This window comes from Anomaloglossus baeobatrachus, chromosome 2 (assembly GCF_048569485.1).
Source record: "Anomaloglossus baeobatrachus isolate aAnoBae1 chromosome 2, aAnoBae1.hap1, whole genome shotgun sequence".
NCBI classification, from domain to species: Eukaryota; Metazoa; Chordata; class Amphibia; order Anura; family Aromobatidae; genus Anomaloglossus; species Anomaloglossus baeobatrachus.
In genome coordinates this window covers 25607668-25626730 of record NC_134354.1, presented here as the reverse complement: position 1 = coordinate 25626730, position 19063 = coordinate 25607668, and the positions used below count along the sequence as shown (strand labels likewise).

At 47.4% G+C, this 19063-nt stretch overlaps 1 protein-coding gene across 3 annotated transcripts in view; it reads right to left on the bottom strand.

Annotated features, from left to right (window-relative positions):
- Positions 1–19063, bottom strand: part of LOC142281528 (uncharacterized) — a 68906-nt gene that overhangs the window by 28158 nt on the left and 21685 nt on the right. For all 3 annotated transcript variants that reach the window (XM_075332861.1, XM_075332862.1, XM_075332863.1), the window contains exons 6-8: positions 15019–15051; positions 9159–9258; positions 4913–4988 (exon numbers count right to left, since the gene is read on the bottom strand). In XM_075332861.1, the coding sequence (XP_075188976.1) occupies positions 4913–4988; positions 9159–9258; positions 15019–15051 (209 nt within the window). The remainder of the gene's footprint in view (positions 1–4912; positions 4989–9158; positions 9259–15018; positions 15052–19063) is intronic.

Sequence of the window (19063 nt, the reverse complement as noted above, 5' to 3'; positions counted from 1 at the left end):
TATAGGAATAGATGCCTCTGTGTGTAACGACTCTATATAATATATAGGAATAGCTCCCTCTGTGTGTAATAACTCTATATAATATATAGGAATAGATCCCTCTGTGTGTAATGACTCTATATAATATATAAGAATAGATCCTTCTGTGTGTAATGACTCTATATAATATATAGGAATAGATGCCTCTGTGTGTAATGACTCTATATAATATATGCGTTTCCCTTTTTTGTATTCAATTACTAAAATAAATTAACTTTTTGGTGATATTCTAATTTATTGAGATGCACCTGTACATTTGCCTTCCTCCTCTTGCTTTTTGAGCAATGTAAATCATCGTGGGAAGGAGAAACTGCCTCTCAGCGAGACACAAGTCGCACTCTTTGGCCAAACCTTTTCATGTAAGTTCTTTAAATATAAGGAAAGAAGTGGGAAGTGGAAGCCTACTGGGATTCATAGGGAATGGATTGGAACTAAAACAGAAGAATATCATGGTACATGTAGTTGTTATTTTGTTTTTTAATCTTTTTTTCTCCTTAACCCTTTAGTGACGGAGCTAATTTTCACCTTAATGACCAGACCAAATTTTGCAATTCTGACCAGTGTCACTTCATGAGGTTATAACTCTGGAACGCTTCAACGGATCCCGGTGATTCTGAGATTGTTTTTTCGTCACATATTGGACTTCATGTTAGTACCAAATTTAGGACAATATTTTTTGTGTTTATTTATGAAAAAAATTGAATATTGGCAAAAATTTTGAAAATTTAGCAATTTTCAACTTTTGAATTTTTATACCGTTAAACCAGAGATTTCTGTGACACAAAATAGTTAATAAATAACATTTCCCACTTGTCTACTTTACATCAGCACAATTTTGGAAACAAAATTTTTTTTTGTTAGGAAGTTAGAGGGGTTCAAAGTTTATCAGCAATTTCTCATTTTTACATCAAAATTTACAAAACCAGTTTTTTAGGGACCACATCACATTTGAAGTGACTTCAATAGGCCTAGATGACAGAAAATACCCAAAAGTGACACCATTCTAAAAACTGCACCCCCCAAAGTACTCAAAACCACATTCAAGAAGTTTATTAACCCTTCAGGTGCTTCACATGAACAAAAGCAATGTGGAATGAAAAAAAGCAAAAATTAAATTTTACCTAAAAATGTTGCTCTAACCCAAATTTATTCACTTTTAGAAGAAATAACACAACAAAATGGACCTCAAAACTTGTTCCCCACTTTCTTATGAGCGCGCCGATACCCCACATGTGGTCAGAAACCTCTGTTTGGACAAATGGGAGGGCTCGGAACAGAAGGAGCAATATTTGAATTTTGGAAAGCAAATTTGGCTGAAATAGATTGCGGGCACCATGTTGCAGGCTTCTATCTAGGGGTATAGTGAGCATTTTAGATCCACAGGTACTTCACAGATTTTGTTAACGTTACGTTGTCATATTGAAAATTTTAATAATTTTCTCAAAAATGTTGCTTTAGCATCAATTTTCTCACTTTTTCAAGAGGTAATTCCAAAAATTTGACCTCAAGGTTTGTTAACCACTTTTTTATGAGCGCGGTGATACCTCACATGTGGTCTGAAACCTTTGTTTGGACAAATGGGAGGGCTTGGAACGAAAGGAGCAATATTTGAATTTTAGAAAGGAAATTTGGCTGAAAAAGATTGCGGGCACCATGTCACATTTGGAGGACCCCTAAGGTACCTAAACAGCAGAAACCCCGCACAAGTGGCCCCATTTTGGAAACTAGGCCCCTCAAGGAATTTATCTAGATGTTTGGTGAGTACCCTGAACCCTCAGGTGCTTCACAGAATTTTATAACGTTGAGCCATGAAAAAAAAAAATAAAATTTTACCACAAAATTGTTATTTCAACCAGGTAGCTTTTTTTTTTACAAGAGTAAAAGGAAAAAATTCAGCATAACATTTATTGTGCAATTTCTCCTGAGTTTGGCGATACCTTATATGTGGTGGAAATCAACTGTTTGGGCGCATGGCAGGGCTCGGAAGGGAAGGAGTGCCATTTGACTGCAAAATTGGCTGGAATCAATAGCGGACGCCAGGTTGCATTTGGAGAGCCCCTGAGGTGCCTAAACAGTGGCGGTCCCCCACAAGTGACTTCATTCTGGAAACAAGACACCTCAAGGCTTTTATCAAGGTGTATAGTGAGCAGTATGAATCCACGAATACTTCACAGAATTTGATAAGTTTAGGTTGCCATATTGAAAATTTTCATTTTTTTCACAAAACTGTTGCTTTAGCATCAAATTTCTCACTTTTTCAAGAGACAACAACAAACCGTGGACCCCACAGGTTGTTATCCAATGTCTTATGAGCACAGGGATACCCCACATGTGGCCAAAAACCTCTGTTTGGATAAATGGGAGGGCTTGGAATGGAGGGAGTACCATTTGAATTCTGGAAAAGTTGAAATAAATTGCGCGCACCATGTCACATTAGCAGGGCCCCTTGGGTACCTATACATCAGAAAACCCCCACAAGTGACCCCATTTTGGAAACTGGATTTTATTCAGGAGTATAGTAAGCATTTTGAATCCACAGGTACTTCACAAAAATGTTGCTGTAGCAACAAATGTCTCACTGTTAGGCTCTGTGGCCATGATCCAGCGACACGGCATCTAGTACACAGTGTCAGCCTCCTGCAGAGATGTGAGTGTTGTCCACGGGAGAACGCAGCTGCCCAAGCCCACGATTTGGGTTCAGGCCGCTGTGGAGCTCTATGCTACCTGCAGAGAACACTTATCTCCGCAGCATAAATTGACATGCTGAGGCTCGGGAAGCTGCGCCACAGGTCGGTTTATGCTGCGGAGAAAAGAAGCACATTGGGCATGGGATTTCTAAAAATCCTTCCACTGTGCTTCTACTGCACAACGCAGCATTATGGACACAGGGAAAACACTCTGCGCCCAAAACGCTGCAAATCCTGATTGTGGGCACACAGCGTAAAATGCTACAATGGATGAATGGATAGATGTCAAACAAATATAACGTCCCATTCCCCTGCATATTCTAAGCTGGCGCCCTTTAGTGCCTTTCATGTGGCACTAAAGGGTGCCTAGCCTTGTATTTAGCCCCCCAAAAAATTAATAATTAAAATAAACGACGTGGGGTCCCCCCTATTTTTGATAGCCAGCTAGGGTAAAGCAGACAGCTGTAGCCTGCAAACCACAGCTGACAGCTTCACCTTGGCTGGTGATCAATTTGGAGGGCTCCCCAGGCGTTTTTTAAAAAAAAAAAAAAACGTGGGGTCCCCCCCAAATTAGATCACCAGCCAAGGTGAAGCGGACAGCTGGGGTCTGGTATTCTCAGGGTGGGAAGAGCCATGGTTATTGGACTCTTCCCAGCCTAAAAATAGCAGGCCGCAGCCGCCCCAGAAGTGGCGCATCCATTAGATGCGCCAAACCTGGCGCTTCGCCCCAGCTCATCCCGCGCCCTGGTGCGGTGGCAGACGGGGTAATATATGGGGTTGATACCAGCTGTAATGTCACCTGGCATCAAGCCCTGGGGTTAGTGATGTCACGGCATCTGAACAGATACCCGACATCACTAACCCAGTCAGTAATAGAAAAAAAAAAGACAAAAAAAAAATTTATTTGAAAAAACACTCCCCGAAACATTCCTCTTTTACCAATTTATTGAAAATAAAGAAATTCCGGTCGCTGTAATCCATTTTGGAGGTCCCGCGCCGACTCTGGATCTTCTAGAATATGGGGGGCACGTTCAGGGAACGTATCCCCCATTTTCTGGAAGAGCAAGCTCTCCATGAGCAGTGTGGGTGCAGTAATCTGAGAATACTGCACTCACACTGCCCCGGTCCAACCTAGGGCAGAGTGACCTGCAGTAACCTCATTCCAGAATATGAGGGGCACGCTCACAGAACGTACCCCCCATTTTCTGGAACAGCAGCCTCTCCATGTGAGGAGTGTGGCTGCAGATCACTGCACTCACCCTCCCCCGGTCCACAGTGGAGCCTGTGCATCAGCGACGTCAGCAGGATCCCTGCTTGCAGGGATCCAGCTGACAGCCGCTGTCTGCGCATGCGCCGCCAGCATTGAAGAAGGAGGCGGCGATCGCGGGCCCGGAGCGGCAGACAGGTAACGTATAACCGGGGGCTTGGGGGGGGGGGGGGGTGACGGGGGGTGACCTAGTGGGACCTGGGGACACCTTTCTGCCGCATGTGACGTGTCACATGCGGCAGAAAGAGCAGAATGAAGGCGGCCGCGCGCTGTGCGCCGCCATCTTCCACGCTCCGGAGGGGGGAGGGGGGTGGTGGCTCTGGAGAACCGGAGGGGGCTCCGGTGACCAGAGGGCTCCGGTGGACCGGAGGAGGGGTCAGGGGGAGGACATTTCCCTCCGATCTGAAATGTTTGATCATTTCAGATCGGAGGGAAATGACTGCAGAGCCGGCGCCGGCGGCAGTTTTCTGTGCGCTTCGGCGCCATTTTGGATGTCCGGTGGGGGTAGGGGTGGGGGTGGGGGGACTCTCCGGTACCGGGGGCTTTGGGGGCACTAGGGGTTTAGATTTCTTTCTCATCTGACATGTTTGATCATGTCAGATGAAAAAGAAATCAGTTTTACCGGCCATTTCTTTTTTTTTCATGTGTTCGTCGGTATACAGTGTATACCGGCGATCACATGGTCGGGGTCCAAAAAAAACACCTCGATTCATAATCTGGGGGGTCTCAGCTACCCCTGGTAGCTGAAACCCCCGAGATTTTCGGTCGCTGGGGGGCGCTACAGGGTTTTTTCGGGCCGCCGCTTTAAAGCGGCGGAACAGAATAAGTACCCTGTTTTGCCGCCGCTTTAAGTCGTACGGCCGTCGTTATGAGGTTAAACCTAATTTAGCAGAAAAAAATAATTGTCTTTAAAACTTACATGTGGACTTTTAGTCAGCGGGGTTAAAGCTCCTTTTTCAATGTTGTCAATTTTGTTTGCGGACTTTGACTGTCTCCTGCAAAAAAAAAAAAAAAAAAAAGAATAGTGATGAGCGAGCATTAAAGTGCCTGAGCATATGTTACTCAAATGAGCAGGTCCAACAGGACTCAAAAGGAATAGGAACAGCCTGGATACATGTATGGCTGTCAGGTCGCTGCTGGGAAGTTAAAAATCAAATGATTAAAAAAAAAAAACATGGGTTCCCCCCATTTTTGATTATCAGCAAAGGTGAAGCAGACAGTTGCCGACTGATATTGTCAGACTGGGAAGGCCCATGGTTATTTGGCCCTTCCACGCCTAAAAATAGCAGCCTGTAGTCACCCCAGAAGTGGATCATTCACTAGATGCTCCAATTATGGTGCTTTTCCGAACTCTTCCCGATTGCCCTGGTGCTTTGGCAATCAAGGTCTCGCTTACCAGAGCCGGCAGCTCTGATGAGAGTTGTCACTACCCGGCACTTATGAATAGCTATACTTTGGAGTTGGAGTTCTGGATTGTGGATTATGTTGTAGCTTCGTGGGAACATTGTTTTTTTGAAAAATTTTCAATAAGGGAAAGTGTGGGGGAAGTCTTTATTCAAATAAACTATTTTTTTCCTCTGTGTGTTTTTTTTTACATTTACACTTGCTGGGTTAGTAACGAGGGTGTCTGAGAGATGTGTGTCATGGGTATGACACGGTATCCAGGAAAGGACCCCCAGACTGGCCCTCTGACTAAGGGCCCTAAATTGACCCTTATTCCAGAGGTAGGCTTGATGGTAGCCAGGTCTCGACCGCCAGCGTGGCCCTAACTCCTGAGCAGCCCTGGTCTAACATCCCATCTCCTCCAATCGGACATGAGTAAAGAATCCCACAAATACTGACAGACAGGGAAAACCAAAACTCAAACTCACTGCAAGCACACACAGGGGAAGAGACAATACGTGCTCACGGAGAAATAAGGTACAGGGAGGAAATAAACAAACAACAAGGATATTTCAACAGCACACAGAATTACATACAACCATACACCAACAACTGGGTCACTACGCACAAAGACCGACAACGCTAGAGCAGACCTAGAGCTATCTTTGGCATTTGAGGCTAGGTTACACCATCTTTTAAATAGTGGAGGCAGCTGTGACAGGACATCAGAAACCTGTGACCTCAGCAGTCATTCCCCAGCCAGTAGGAATTAATTCCTGCTAAACCGAAGAGCAGAGAGCACAAAACAGTCAACGCCTGACTCTGGCTGAGCAACTAAGACACACCAGGTTGCCTGCCAGAACCTGCAATGTGAATAGAGTCTGTAGCTGCCAGGATAACACCTCTCCATTTCAAACCCCTGGGCTTGATATCAGCGGTCAACTTACAGCTGACATCAATCCCAAAAGTATTACCTCGACTGCCACTGCACCAGGGCAATCGGGAAGAGCAAGGCCTAGCAATGGAATTGTAACATCTAATGGATGAGCAAATTCTGGGGCAGCAGCAGGCTTCTATTTTTAGGCTGAGAAGGGCCAAATAACCATGGACCTTCCCAGCCTGATAATACTAGCCCCCAGCTTTCTACTTTACCTTGGCTGGTTATCAAAAATAGGGGGGGACCCCATGCCGTTTTTTTAAAATAATTTGTTTTATTAAATTAAACAAGGATTAAAAGACTCTTTAGTGCCACATGAAAGGCACTAAAGGGTGCAAGTGTAAAACCCTGCCTATATGCCTGCTCCAATCTCTACATCAACTCTCTCTGAACTTCCTCTAGAGGACAATGTGCCGAGTATCGCGCCCCCAGGTCTCATATAAGACTTGAGGATGTGATGCATTCAGTTAATCACAGTAATGCCAGTAGCTAACATGGCTATGGCATTACCGTAATTGGCAGGCAATTCCTGCACGTTTAGGGACAGGCTCAGGGCTAGCTTTACTTTATCTGAGACCATGCACATTTAACCGTTGTTTTTATCCTTTGGGCACATGAGGGGTTACACTCCTTCTCTGGTGTTGCAGCAGACTTGCTGAGCTGACAGCAGTTAATCACTTTTGGCCTGGAATTAAGCCCTCTGTTTCCTGAAGACCTTGCTGGTTATTCAATTCATTTTGCAGCTAGCCTGAAGCAGAGAAGACGTGCTGTTGCTATCTGCTGTGGATTGTTGATTGCAGTCTGTTTTTGTTTTTTCCTCTTTTCCCTTGTTACCCCAACCCGTACACATTTGGTTGTTCCCTTGTGTGGTTTTAGGTGTGCATGAGTTTTTATTTACCTATGTCTGTTCTTTTTTTGTGGGGTTTTTGGGATCTCCGTCCTGGTCAGTGTCCTAGGGACCTAGTCATCAGGGTCAGGACAGGAGCCAAGGCCAGATCGGGGGCCCGGACCTCCTTACCTTCATGGCAACTGTGGCGCCCCTGACCTGGTCAGGCACCACTGAGTACTGCACCCATGCTGGGACAGTGCTTCCAGGTAATTCCAAAGGCCAGAATGAGGTGTGTACGCACAGACACATAGCAACCAGGTCTCCGACACCATCAGATGGGACCCTTGGGCAGTCCCCCAAAAAGGGGGCTGGCTTGCAATTCTTATCAAGTGGTGGAGTGGAGAGGCTGGGAACTAGGCTGCAGAGGCAGTCACAGGAAGGAGGAGGAGTGAGCCAGTCTGGGAGGTGAAGTGTGTAGTTGCAGAAAGAGCTCAGAGAGACACAGACACCCCAGCCAGACCCTGCACGTGTAGTAACTGTTGGCGGGGGAGAACGGCTACCTGTGAGTCAGCCTGAAAGACACCTGCAGAGAGGTGGCCGAGTACGGGGACTGCTGGTAGCTAGGCACGCACGGGAAAACAGGTCCCTAGAGTAGCCTCAAGTGTAACTAGCTGCTAAATCTGCCGGTGACGGTACTGGAGGTACCTCACCAAACACACAGAGTCCGAGCCTCAGCAGCAACAAGGGGACCCATAAGGAGACAGTGCCAGAAGCCATCTCACCAAGGTTCACGCTGCCGGCAAACGGGCCAGAAAAGGGAGAAAAGGCAGTTGCGACTTCCCCGGATAGACCCCACGGTACTTCAGGTCAGGGGTAATCCGAAACAAAGAGTGCTAGGAAGGCGAGTTGACAGTTACCCTCAGAGCGGCCTGAAGGAGTTCCTGGTTTCAGCTCAGCATCGCCCGGGTTACCTCACAAAGCACCAAAAAGTGAGTAAACAAGTTAAAAGACTTTCCGGACTGAGACTGAGTTATTCTGGGACCTGTTGTTCCACTGCACCCGAGTCCCTGGGGCCTGCCTCACTCACGGGAGGCCACAACATCCATCTGCTGATCCCATCAGCCCCAGACGCTCGCTAAACCAGCAGCGGTGGTCGTCCATAAGCCTGACCACAAACCGTGAGTGGCGTCACGTTACACATAGAATCACATACCTGTTGCCAGAAGATCCCACAAGTGAAGACCCGGTGGCGTCCCTGCGGGTGGAGGGAAGTCCCTGGGGCGACCGCTACTGGTGGGCTCCACACAAGCTCCGTGTGTGAGGGTGAGTTCAGGGACCCCAGCATTATGGTCTGCTTAGGTTACCCTGTGTTCCCTGGCATCCGTCTCACACCCCCTTGACAATGCTTCTGCATGAAATGATCTACTACACTACTCCGTGCTCCAAATCTGATCTATCTGTATATAAAATCATTTTAACTACAAGATAAACACCGTAAAGTAAAAAAAAAAAGCTTAAATTGCATTTTTTTTAAAACCAGGCAAGCAAAACATGCATCGTACCGTACCCGGAATGGATGTGTGAATCTGGCTCAAGAAGAAAATGATGAAAGTGCTAGAACGTTTTATGGGTGTCTGTCCACCTCCTGGTTGTGCGCCCATCTCCTAGTCAAAGAAATGCCCGTAGTTCTATGGGTGTGTATTCATTGTGCATTGCCTCGCTGCCTGATTCTGGACCACACGGCACACAAGCTTCATGTTCGGCCTCATTAACACTTGTGTCAAAATGTCAGAAAATCTTTGCATAATTTCAAATTGCGCAAAACTTTTGCAACTTTTTAAAGTGATTTAGTAATTTATTATTTTATAATTGTTTTGTTCAATTCCCCTGTATCACCACCACAGAGGAAAATAAAGTCCTATACTATGTCCACTCCCATAAACTGGGTCGATTTTTGAAGAGAAGAGCTGAGAAGGCAAAAACCCATCACGTTATGTGCTATATGGTGTCACTTACCTGTATATTAAGAAATACGCAATACAGAAAAGAACCACAACAATGAAGGCCAACGATGGAAGGATGAGTCTGACAAAAGAAAGGTTCTCATTTTGGAGATCTAGGAAATAAAGACAAATAATAGCAAATTCAATGGTGACAGCTACAGGACCCCCATAACAGTAACAGCTACAGGATCCCCATAACAGTAACAGCTACAGGAGCCCCATAACAGTAACAGCTACAGGAGCCCCATAACAGTAACAGCTACAGGATCCCCATAACAGTAACAGTTACTGGACCCCATAACAGTAACAGCTACAGGACCCCATAACAGTAACAGCTACAGGACCCCATAACAGTAACAGCTACAGGATCCCCATAACAGTAACAGTTACTGGACCCCATAACAGTAACAGCTACAGGACCCCATAACAGTAACAGCTACAGGACCCCATAACAGTAACAGCTACAGGATCCCCATAACAGTAACAGCTACAGGAGCCCCATAACAGTAACAGTTACTGGACCCCATAACAGTAACAGCTACAGGACCCCATAACAGTAACAGCTACAGGACCCCATAACAGTAACAGCTACAGGATCCCCATAACAGTAACAGCTACAGGACCCCATAACAGTAACAGCTACAGGATCCCCATAACAGTAACAGCTACAGGAGCCCATAACAGTAACAGTTACTGGACCCCATAACAGTAACAGCTACATGACCCCCATAATAGTAACAGCTACAGGAGCCCCATAACAGTAACAGTTACTGGACCCCATAACAGTAACAGCTACAAGATCCCCATAACAGTAACAGCTACAGGACCCCCATAATAGGAACAGTTACAGGACCCCATAACAGTAACAGCTACAGGACCCCATAACAGTAACAGCTACAGGATCCCCATAATAGTAACAGCTACAGGACCCCCATAACAGTAATAGCTACAGGATCCCCATAACAGTAACAGCTACAGGAGCCCCATAACAGTAACAGCTACAGGATCCCCATAACAGTAACAGCTACAGGAGCCCCATAACAGTAACAGTTACTGGACCCCATAACAGTAACAGCTACAGGACCCCATAACAGTAACAGCTACAGGATCCCCATAACAGTAACAGCTACAGGATCCCCATAACAGTAACAGCTACAGGACCCCATAACAGTAACAGCTACAGGATCCCCATAACAGTAACAGCTACAGGATCCCCATAACAGTAACAGCTACAGGATCCCCATAACAGTAACAGCTACAGGATCCCCATAACAGTAACAGCTACAGGATCCCCATAACAGTAACAGCTACAGGACCCCATAACAGTAACAGCTACAGGATCCCCATAACAGTAACAGCTACAGGATCCCCATAACAGTAACAGCTACAGGATCCCCATAACAGTAACAGCTACAGGATCCCCATAACAGTAACAGCTACAGGATCCCCATAACAGTAACAGCTACAGGACCCCATAACAGTAACAGCTACAGGATCCCCATAACAGTAACAGCTACAGGACCCCATAACAGTAACAGCTACAGGACCCCATAACAGTAACAGCTACAGGATCCCCATAACAGTAACAGCTACAGGAGCCCATAACAGTAACAGTTACTGGACCCCATAACAGTAACAGCTACATGACCCCCATAATAGTAACAGCTACAGGAGCCCCATAACAGTAACAGTTACTGGACCCCATAACAGTAACAGCTACAAGATCCCCATAACAGTAACAGCTACAGGACCCCCATAATAGGAACAGCTACAGGACCCCATAACAGTAACAGCTACAGGACCCCATAACAGTAACAGCTACAGGATCCCCATAATAGTAACAGCTACAGGACCCCCATAACAGTAATAGCTACAGGATCCCCATAACAGTAACAGCTACAGGAGCCCCATAACAGTAACAGCTACAGGATCCCCATAACAGTAACAGCTACAGGAGCCCCATAACAGTAACAGTTACTGGACCCCATAACAGTAACAGCTACAGGACCCCATAACAGTAACAGCTACAGGATCCCCATAACAGTAACAGCTACAGGATCCCCATAACAGTAACAGCTACAGGACCCCATAACAGTAACAGCTACAGGATCCCCATAACAGTAACAGCTACAGGACCCCATAACAGTAACAGCTACAGGATCCCCATAACAGTAACAGCTACAGGATCCCCATAACAGTAACAGCTACAGGATCCCCATAACAGTAACAGCTACAGGATCCCATAACAGTAACAGCTACAGGATCCCCATAACAGTAACAGCTACAGGATCCCCATAACAGTAACAGCTACAGGATCCCCATAACAGTAACAGCTACAGGATCCCCATAACAGTAACAGCTACAGGATCCCCATAACAGTAACAGCTACAGGACCCCATAACAGTAACAGCTACAGGATCCCCATAACAGTAACAGCTACAGGACCCCATAACAGTAACAGCTACAGGACCCCATAACAGTAACAGCTACAGGATCCCCATAACAGTAACAGCTACAGGACCCCATAACAGTAACAGCTACAGGATCCCCATAACAGTAACAGCTACAGGAGCCCATAACAGTAACAGTTACTGGACCCCATAACAGTAACAGCTACAGGACCCCATAACAGTAACAGCTACATGACCCCCATAATAGTAACAGCTACAGGAGCCCCATAACAGTAACAGTTACTGGACCCCATAACAGTAACAGCTACAAGATCCCCATAACAGTAACAGCTACAGGACCCCCATAATAGTAACAGCTACAGGACCCCATAACAGTAACAGCTACAGGACCCCATAACAGTAACAGCTACAGGATCCCCATAATAGTAGCAGCTACAGCACCCCCATAACAGTAACAGCTACAGGATCCCCATAACAGTAACAGCTACAGGACCCCCATAACAGTAATAGCTACAGGATCCCCATAACAGTAACAGCTACAGGAGCCCCATAACAGTAACAGCTACAGGAGCCCCATAACAGTAACAGTTACTGGACCCCATAACAGTAACAGCTACAGGACCCCATAACAGTAACAGCTACAGGATCCCCATAACAGTAACAGCTACAGGATCCCCATAACAGTAACAGCTACAGGACCCCATAACAGTAACAGCTACAGGATCCCCATAACAGTAACAGCTACAGGACCCCATAACAGTAACAGCTACAGGATCCCCATAACAGTAACAGCTACAGGATCCCCATAACAGTAACAGCTACAGGATCCCCATAACAGTAACAGCTACAGGACCCCATAACAGTAACAGCTACAGGATCCCCATAACAGTAACAGCTACAGGATCCCCATAACAGTAACAGCTACAGGATCCCCATAACAGTAACAGCTACAGGAGCCCCATAACAGTAACAGTTACTGGACCCCATAACAGTAACAGCTACAGGACCCCATAACAGTAACAGCTACAGGATCCCCATAACAGTAACAGCTACAGGATCCCCATAACAGTAACAGCTACAGGACCCCATAACAGTAACAGCTACAGGATCCCCATAACAGTAACAGCTACAGGACCCCATAACAGTAACAGCTACGGGATCCCCATAACAGTAACAGCTACAGGATCCCCATAACAGTAACAGCTACAGGATCCCCATAACAGTAACAGCTACAGGACCCCATAACAGTAACAGCTACAGGACCCCCATAACAGTAACAGCTACAGGACCCCCATAACAGTAACAGCTACAGGATCCCCATAACAGTAACAGCTACAGGATCCCCATAACAGTAACAGCTACAGGATCCCCATAACAGTAACAGCTACAGGATCCCCATAACAGTAACAGCTACAGGATCCCCATAACAGTAACAGCTACAGGACCCCATAACAGTAACAGCTACGGGATCCCCATAACAGTGACAGCTACAGGATCCCCATAACAGTAACAGCTACAGGATCCCCATAACAGTAACAGCTACAGGACCCCATAACAGTAACAGCTACAGGACCCCCATAACAGTAACAGCTACAGGACCCCCATAACAGTAACAGCTACAGGATCCCCATAACAGTAACAGTTACAGGATCCCCATAACAGTAACAGCTACAGGATCCCCATAACAGTAACAGCTACAGGATCCCCATAACAGTAACAGCTACAGGATCCCCATAACAGTGACAGCTACAGGATCCCCATAACAGTAACAGCTACAGGATCCCCATAACAGTAACAGCTACAGGACCCTCAAATAGTAGCGACAGTGTCTCCACAACAGATAGACAGATACAATGTTTTCATAAAAGTGACAGCCACCGGATCCCATTTACTGTATAGTGATGGTCATCGGACCTCATTAACAGCGACAGCCAGAGGAGCCAGTTATAGTGAAAGCCTCAGGACCCCATTCACAGTGACAGCCACAGGACCCCATTTATAATGACAGCCACAGGACCTGAGACAGGCACAAGACCAAAATACCAGAGACCTCTGAATCAATGACACTCAAAGAACCACATAATAATGAGAGGATGAAGACCTCAATACTAGTGACCGCCACCAGAGCTCCATATCCATGAAAAGCAGAAGACCCAAACACCAGTGACAGGTGCCCCATAAGCGCCTCTATGTGATGATTACATGAGGGTGAAGATGTGGCCTCTTCCTCTGACCTAACATCATTCATGCCCAAAACATCCTGGAGTCTGTAGTTACCCAGGAGGTGGTGATGTGACGCCCCTGGCCTATCAGGTCGTCACAGGGTATTGTGCAATCTGCCCTTCTGCGCAGTATCCACCTCCTCCTTGGTTACGGATCCCTGGCCTTTGGTGTTGCCAAGAACAGCTAATTAATATCCTAGGAACACTCTGCACCACACCCACCAGACACACCAGTGGACAGCCTGAGTGGAATGGGGTCCACCATGTGGGGTGTTGGTTAAGGGAGGGTCAGAAGTGTCAGGAGACAGTGAGTTGGAGAGTGACTCTCGATAGGAGAGGTCAGGAGCTGGGCTCCTTGAGACTACTAGGTGGCAGACGTTGGTCTGGACCTGGTAGGAGCTGGACCCCGGTCGCAGGGGATCATGACAAGGGGCACGGACTGTCGAGGAGGACAGCCGGCGGCCTTGTGCCATCACTGGGCAGGGGCCAGGGCACAACGGATTACATGGACCCTAGGTCAGGAAGATTCAGGCATCTTGACAATTTACCCGACGAGGACGGAGCCTTCAAGATCCGCTCTCCACCCGCTCCAAAATCGGGGTACTAGTGCAGGATCGGACTTTCCACTCACACGGTCCAGAAAATCCTAGGCGTGAACCCTGAGAGCAAGCTCACTCCATTAGCCACACTGGGGATCGAGACCCAACTAGTTTCATATTATAGGGACCAACTAGAGGACAAGGTGCCAAGGAAAAGGTCACAGACTAACAGGCAACACGGGATCCAGGCGTGCTCCCTCCAAGTGGCAGCGGTGTCCAGAACTTTGGTTGACCACAGTTGTCGGTGTCAGTGTTATTGGACTGAGTGAGTACACAAGTGACCCTTACCGTCCCAACGGCACACCCCCGTCACCTACACCAAGTCCCGGTGCATTCCCCCTACACGTGGAGGGGTTAAACATCTGGCTGCCCACACCATCGCCACCGGGTACTCCCCATTGCAGCGGTGGTACTCCATCTTACCACGCACCACGGGTGGCGTCACAAACTGTCCATACAATACCCTGTAAATAACCCCCCTTTAATTCTGAGTGGCCGCGCGACCCCGACCCCCGGGTCTGGAGACCCCCTCGAGCCACCGCGGATCCAGATCCGAGCAGCGGTGGCAGGCTGCTGATGCGGGGGCGGCACAGTAACATCATTAGAGGATGGGGTTGTTGATACCCAACCTTCCCGCTTACCTTTTTCTTCAACTCTGTAGGACGCATCATTTTCTACAATGAAAAAATGTGAGATATTACTATAAGCCGAGCCCATTATCAGTGACAATCGCAAGACCCCATTTACAGTGACAGCCACAGGACCCCATTAATAGTGACAGCCACAGGACCCCATTTATAGTGACAGCCACAGGACCCCATTTATAGTGACAGCCACAGGACCCCATTTATAGTGACAGCCACAGGACCCCATTAATAGTGACAGCCACAGGACCCCATTTATAGTGACAGCCACAGGACCCCATTTATAGTGACAGCCACAGGACCCCATTTATAGTGACAGCCACAGGACCCCATTTATAGTGACAGCCACAGGACCCCATTTATAGTGACAACCACAGAACCTCATTAATAGTGACAGCCTCAGGACCCCATTTACAGTGACAGCCACAGGACCCCATTTATAGTGACAGCCACAGGACCCCATTTACAGTGACAGCCACAGGATCCCATTTACAGTGACAGCCACAGGACCCCATTTATAGTGACAGCCACAGGACCCCATTTATAGTGACAGCCACAGGACCCCATTTATAGTGACAGCCACAGGACCCCATTAATAGTGACAGCCACAGGACCCCATTTATAGTGACAGCCACAGGATCCCCATTTATAGTGACAGCCACTGGACCCCATTTACAGTGACAGCCACAGGTCCCCATTTACAGTGACAGCCACAGGATCCCATTTATAGTGACAGCCACTGGACCCCATTTACAGTGACAGCCACAGGTCCCCATTTACAGTGACAGCCACAGGATCCCATTTACAGTGACAGCCACAGGACCCCATTTATAGTGACAGCCACAGGACCCCATTTATAGTGACAGCCACAGGACCCCATTAATAGTGACAGCCACAGGACCCCATTAATAGTGACAGCCACAGGACCCCATTTATAGTGACAGCCACAGGACCCCATTTATAGTGACAGCCAAAGGATCCCCATTTATAGTGACAGCCACAGGACCCCATTTATAGTCACTTTCACAGAACCCCATTAATAGTGACAGACACAGGACCCCATTTATAGTGACAGCCACAGGATCCCATTTATAGTGACAGCCACAGGATCCCCATTAATAGTGACAGCCACAGGATCCCCATTTATAGTGACAGCCACAGGATCCCCATTTATAGTGACAGCCACAGGATCCCCATTTATAGTGACAGCCACAGGATCCCCATTTATTGTGACAGCCACAGGATCCCATTTATAGTGACAGCCACAGGACCCCATTTATAGTGACAGCCACAGGACCCCATTTATAGTGACAGCCACAGGACCCCATTTATAGTCACTTTCACAGAACCCCATTAATAGTGACAGACACAGGACCCCATTTATAGTGACAGCCACAGGACCCCATTTACAGTGACAGCCACAGGACCCCATTTATAGTGACAGCCACAGGACCCCATTTATAGTGACAGCCACAGGACCCCATTAATAGTGACAGCCACAGGACCCCATTAATAGTGACAGCCACGGGATCCCATTTATAGTGACAGCCACAGGACCCCATTTATAGTGACAGCCACAGGATCCCATTTATAGTGACAGCCACAGGACCCCATTTATAGTGACAGCCACGGGATCCCATTTATAGTGACAGCCACAGGATCCCCATTTATAGTGACAGCCACAGGATCCCCATTTATAGTGACAGCCACAGGACCCCATTTATAGTGACAGCCACAGGACCCCATTTATAGTGACAGCCAAAGGATCCCCATTTATAGTGACAGCCACAGGATCCCATTTATAGTGACAGCCACAGGACCCCATTTATAGTGACAGCCACAGGATCCCATTTATAGTGACAGCCACAGGACCCCATTTATAGTGACAGCCACGGGATCCCCATTTATAGTGACAGCCAAAGGATCCCCATTTATAGTGACAGACACAGGAACCCATTTATAGTGACAGCCACAGGATCCCATTTATAGTGACAGCCACAGGATCCCCATTTATAGTGACAGCCACAGGATCCCCATTTATAGTGACAGCCACAGGATCCCCATTTATAGTGACAGCCACAGGATCCCCATTTATAGTGACAGCCACAGGATCCCCATTTATTGTGACAGCCACAGGATCCCATTTATAGTGACAGCCACAGGACCCCATTTATAGTGACAGCCACAGGACCCCATTTATAGTGACAGCCACAGGACCCCATTTATAGTCACTTTCACAGAACCCCATTAATAGTGACAGACACAGGACCCCATTTATAGTGACAGCCACAGGACCCCATTTACAGTGACAGCCACAGGACCCCATTTATAGTGACAGCCACAGGACCCCATTTATAGTGACAGCCACAGGACCCCATTAATAGTGACAGCCACAGGACCCCATTAATAGTGACAGCCACGGGATCCCATTTATAGTGACAGCCACAGGACCCCATTTATAGTGACAGCCACAGGATCCCATTTATAGTGACAGCCACAGGACCCCATTTATAGTGACAGCCACGGGATCCCATTTATAGTGACAGCCACAGGATCCCCATTTATAGTGACAGCCACAGGATCCCCATTTATAGTGACAGCCACAGGACCCCATTTATAGTGACAGCCACAGGACCCCATTTATAGTGACAGCCAAAGGATCCCCATTTATAGTGACAGCCACAGGATCCCATTTATAGTGACAGCCACAGGACCCCATTTATAGTGACAGCCACAGGATCCCATTTATAGTGACAGCCACAGGACCCCATTTATAGTGACAGCCACGGGATCCCATTTATAGTGACAGCCACAGGATCCCCATTTATAGTGACAGCCACAGGATCCCCATTTATTGTGACAGCCACAGGACCCCATTTATAGTGACAGCCACAGGACCCCATTTACAGTGACAGCCACAGGACCCCATTTATAGTGACAGCCACAGGATCCCCATTTATAGTGACAGCCACAGGACCCCATTAATAGTGACAGCCACAGGACCCCATTAATAGTGACAGCCACGGGATCCCATTTATAGTGACAGCCACAGGACCCCATTTATAGTGACAGCCACAGGATCCCATTTATAGTGACAGCCACAGGACCCCATTTATAGTGACAGCCACGGGATCCCATTTATAGTGACAGCCACAGGATCCCCATTTATAGTGACAGCCACAGGATCCCCATTTATAGTGACAGCCACAGGACCCCATTTATAGTGACAGCCACAGGACCCCATTTATAGTGACAGCCACAGGACCCCATTTATAGTGACAGCCACAGGACCCCATTTATAGTGACAGCCACAGGACCCCATTTATAGTGACAGCCGCAGGACCCCATTTATAGTGACAGCCACAGGATCCCATTTATAGTGACAGCCACAGGACCCCATTTATAGTGACAGCCACAGGATCCCATTTATAGTGACAGCCACAGGACCCCATTTATAGTGACAGCCACGGGATCCCATTTATAGTGACAGCCACAGGATCCCATTTATAATGACAGCCACAGGACTCTATTTACAGTGACAGCCACAGGACTCTATTTATAATGACAGCCACAGGACCCCATTAATAGTGACAGCCACAGGACTCTATTTATGGTGACAGCCACAGGACCCCATTAACAGTGACAGCGACAGGACCCCATTAACAGTGACAGCGACAGGACCCCATTAACAGTGACAGCGACAGGACCCCATTAACAGTGACAGCCATATGCCCCGAGACAGCACAAGACCGCAATACCAGGGACCTCTGAATCAATGACAGTCAAAGCACCACATACTAATGGAGGATGAAGATCTCAATACTAGAGACCTCCACCCGTGCTCCATAACCATGACAGGCAGAAGACCCCAACACCAGTGACAGGCACAAGAGCACCATAAGCGCCAGCTACGTCACCATGTGATGACTACATGAGGGTCAAGATGTGGACTCTATTTTTCGTGGCCTCTTCCTCTAATCTGACGTCATTCATGCCCAACACATCCTGGAGTCTGCAGTTATCCGGGAGGTGGTGACACCAT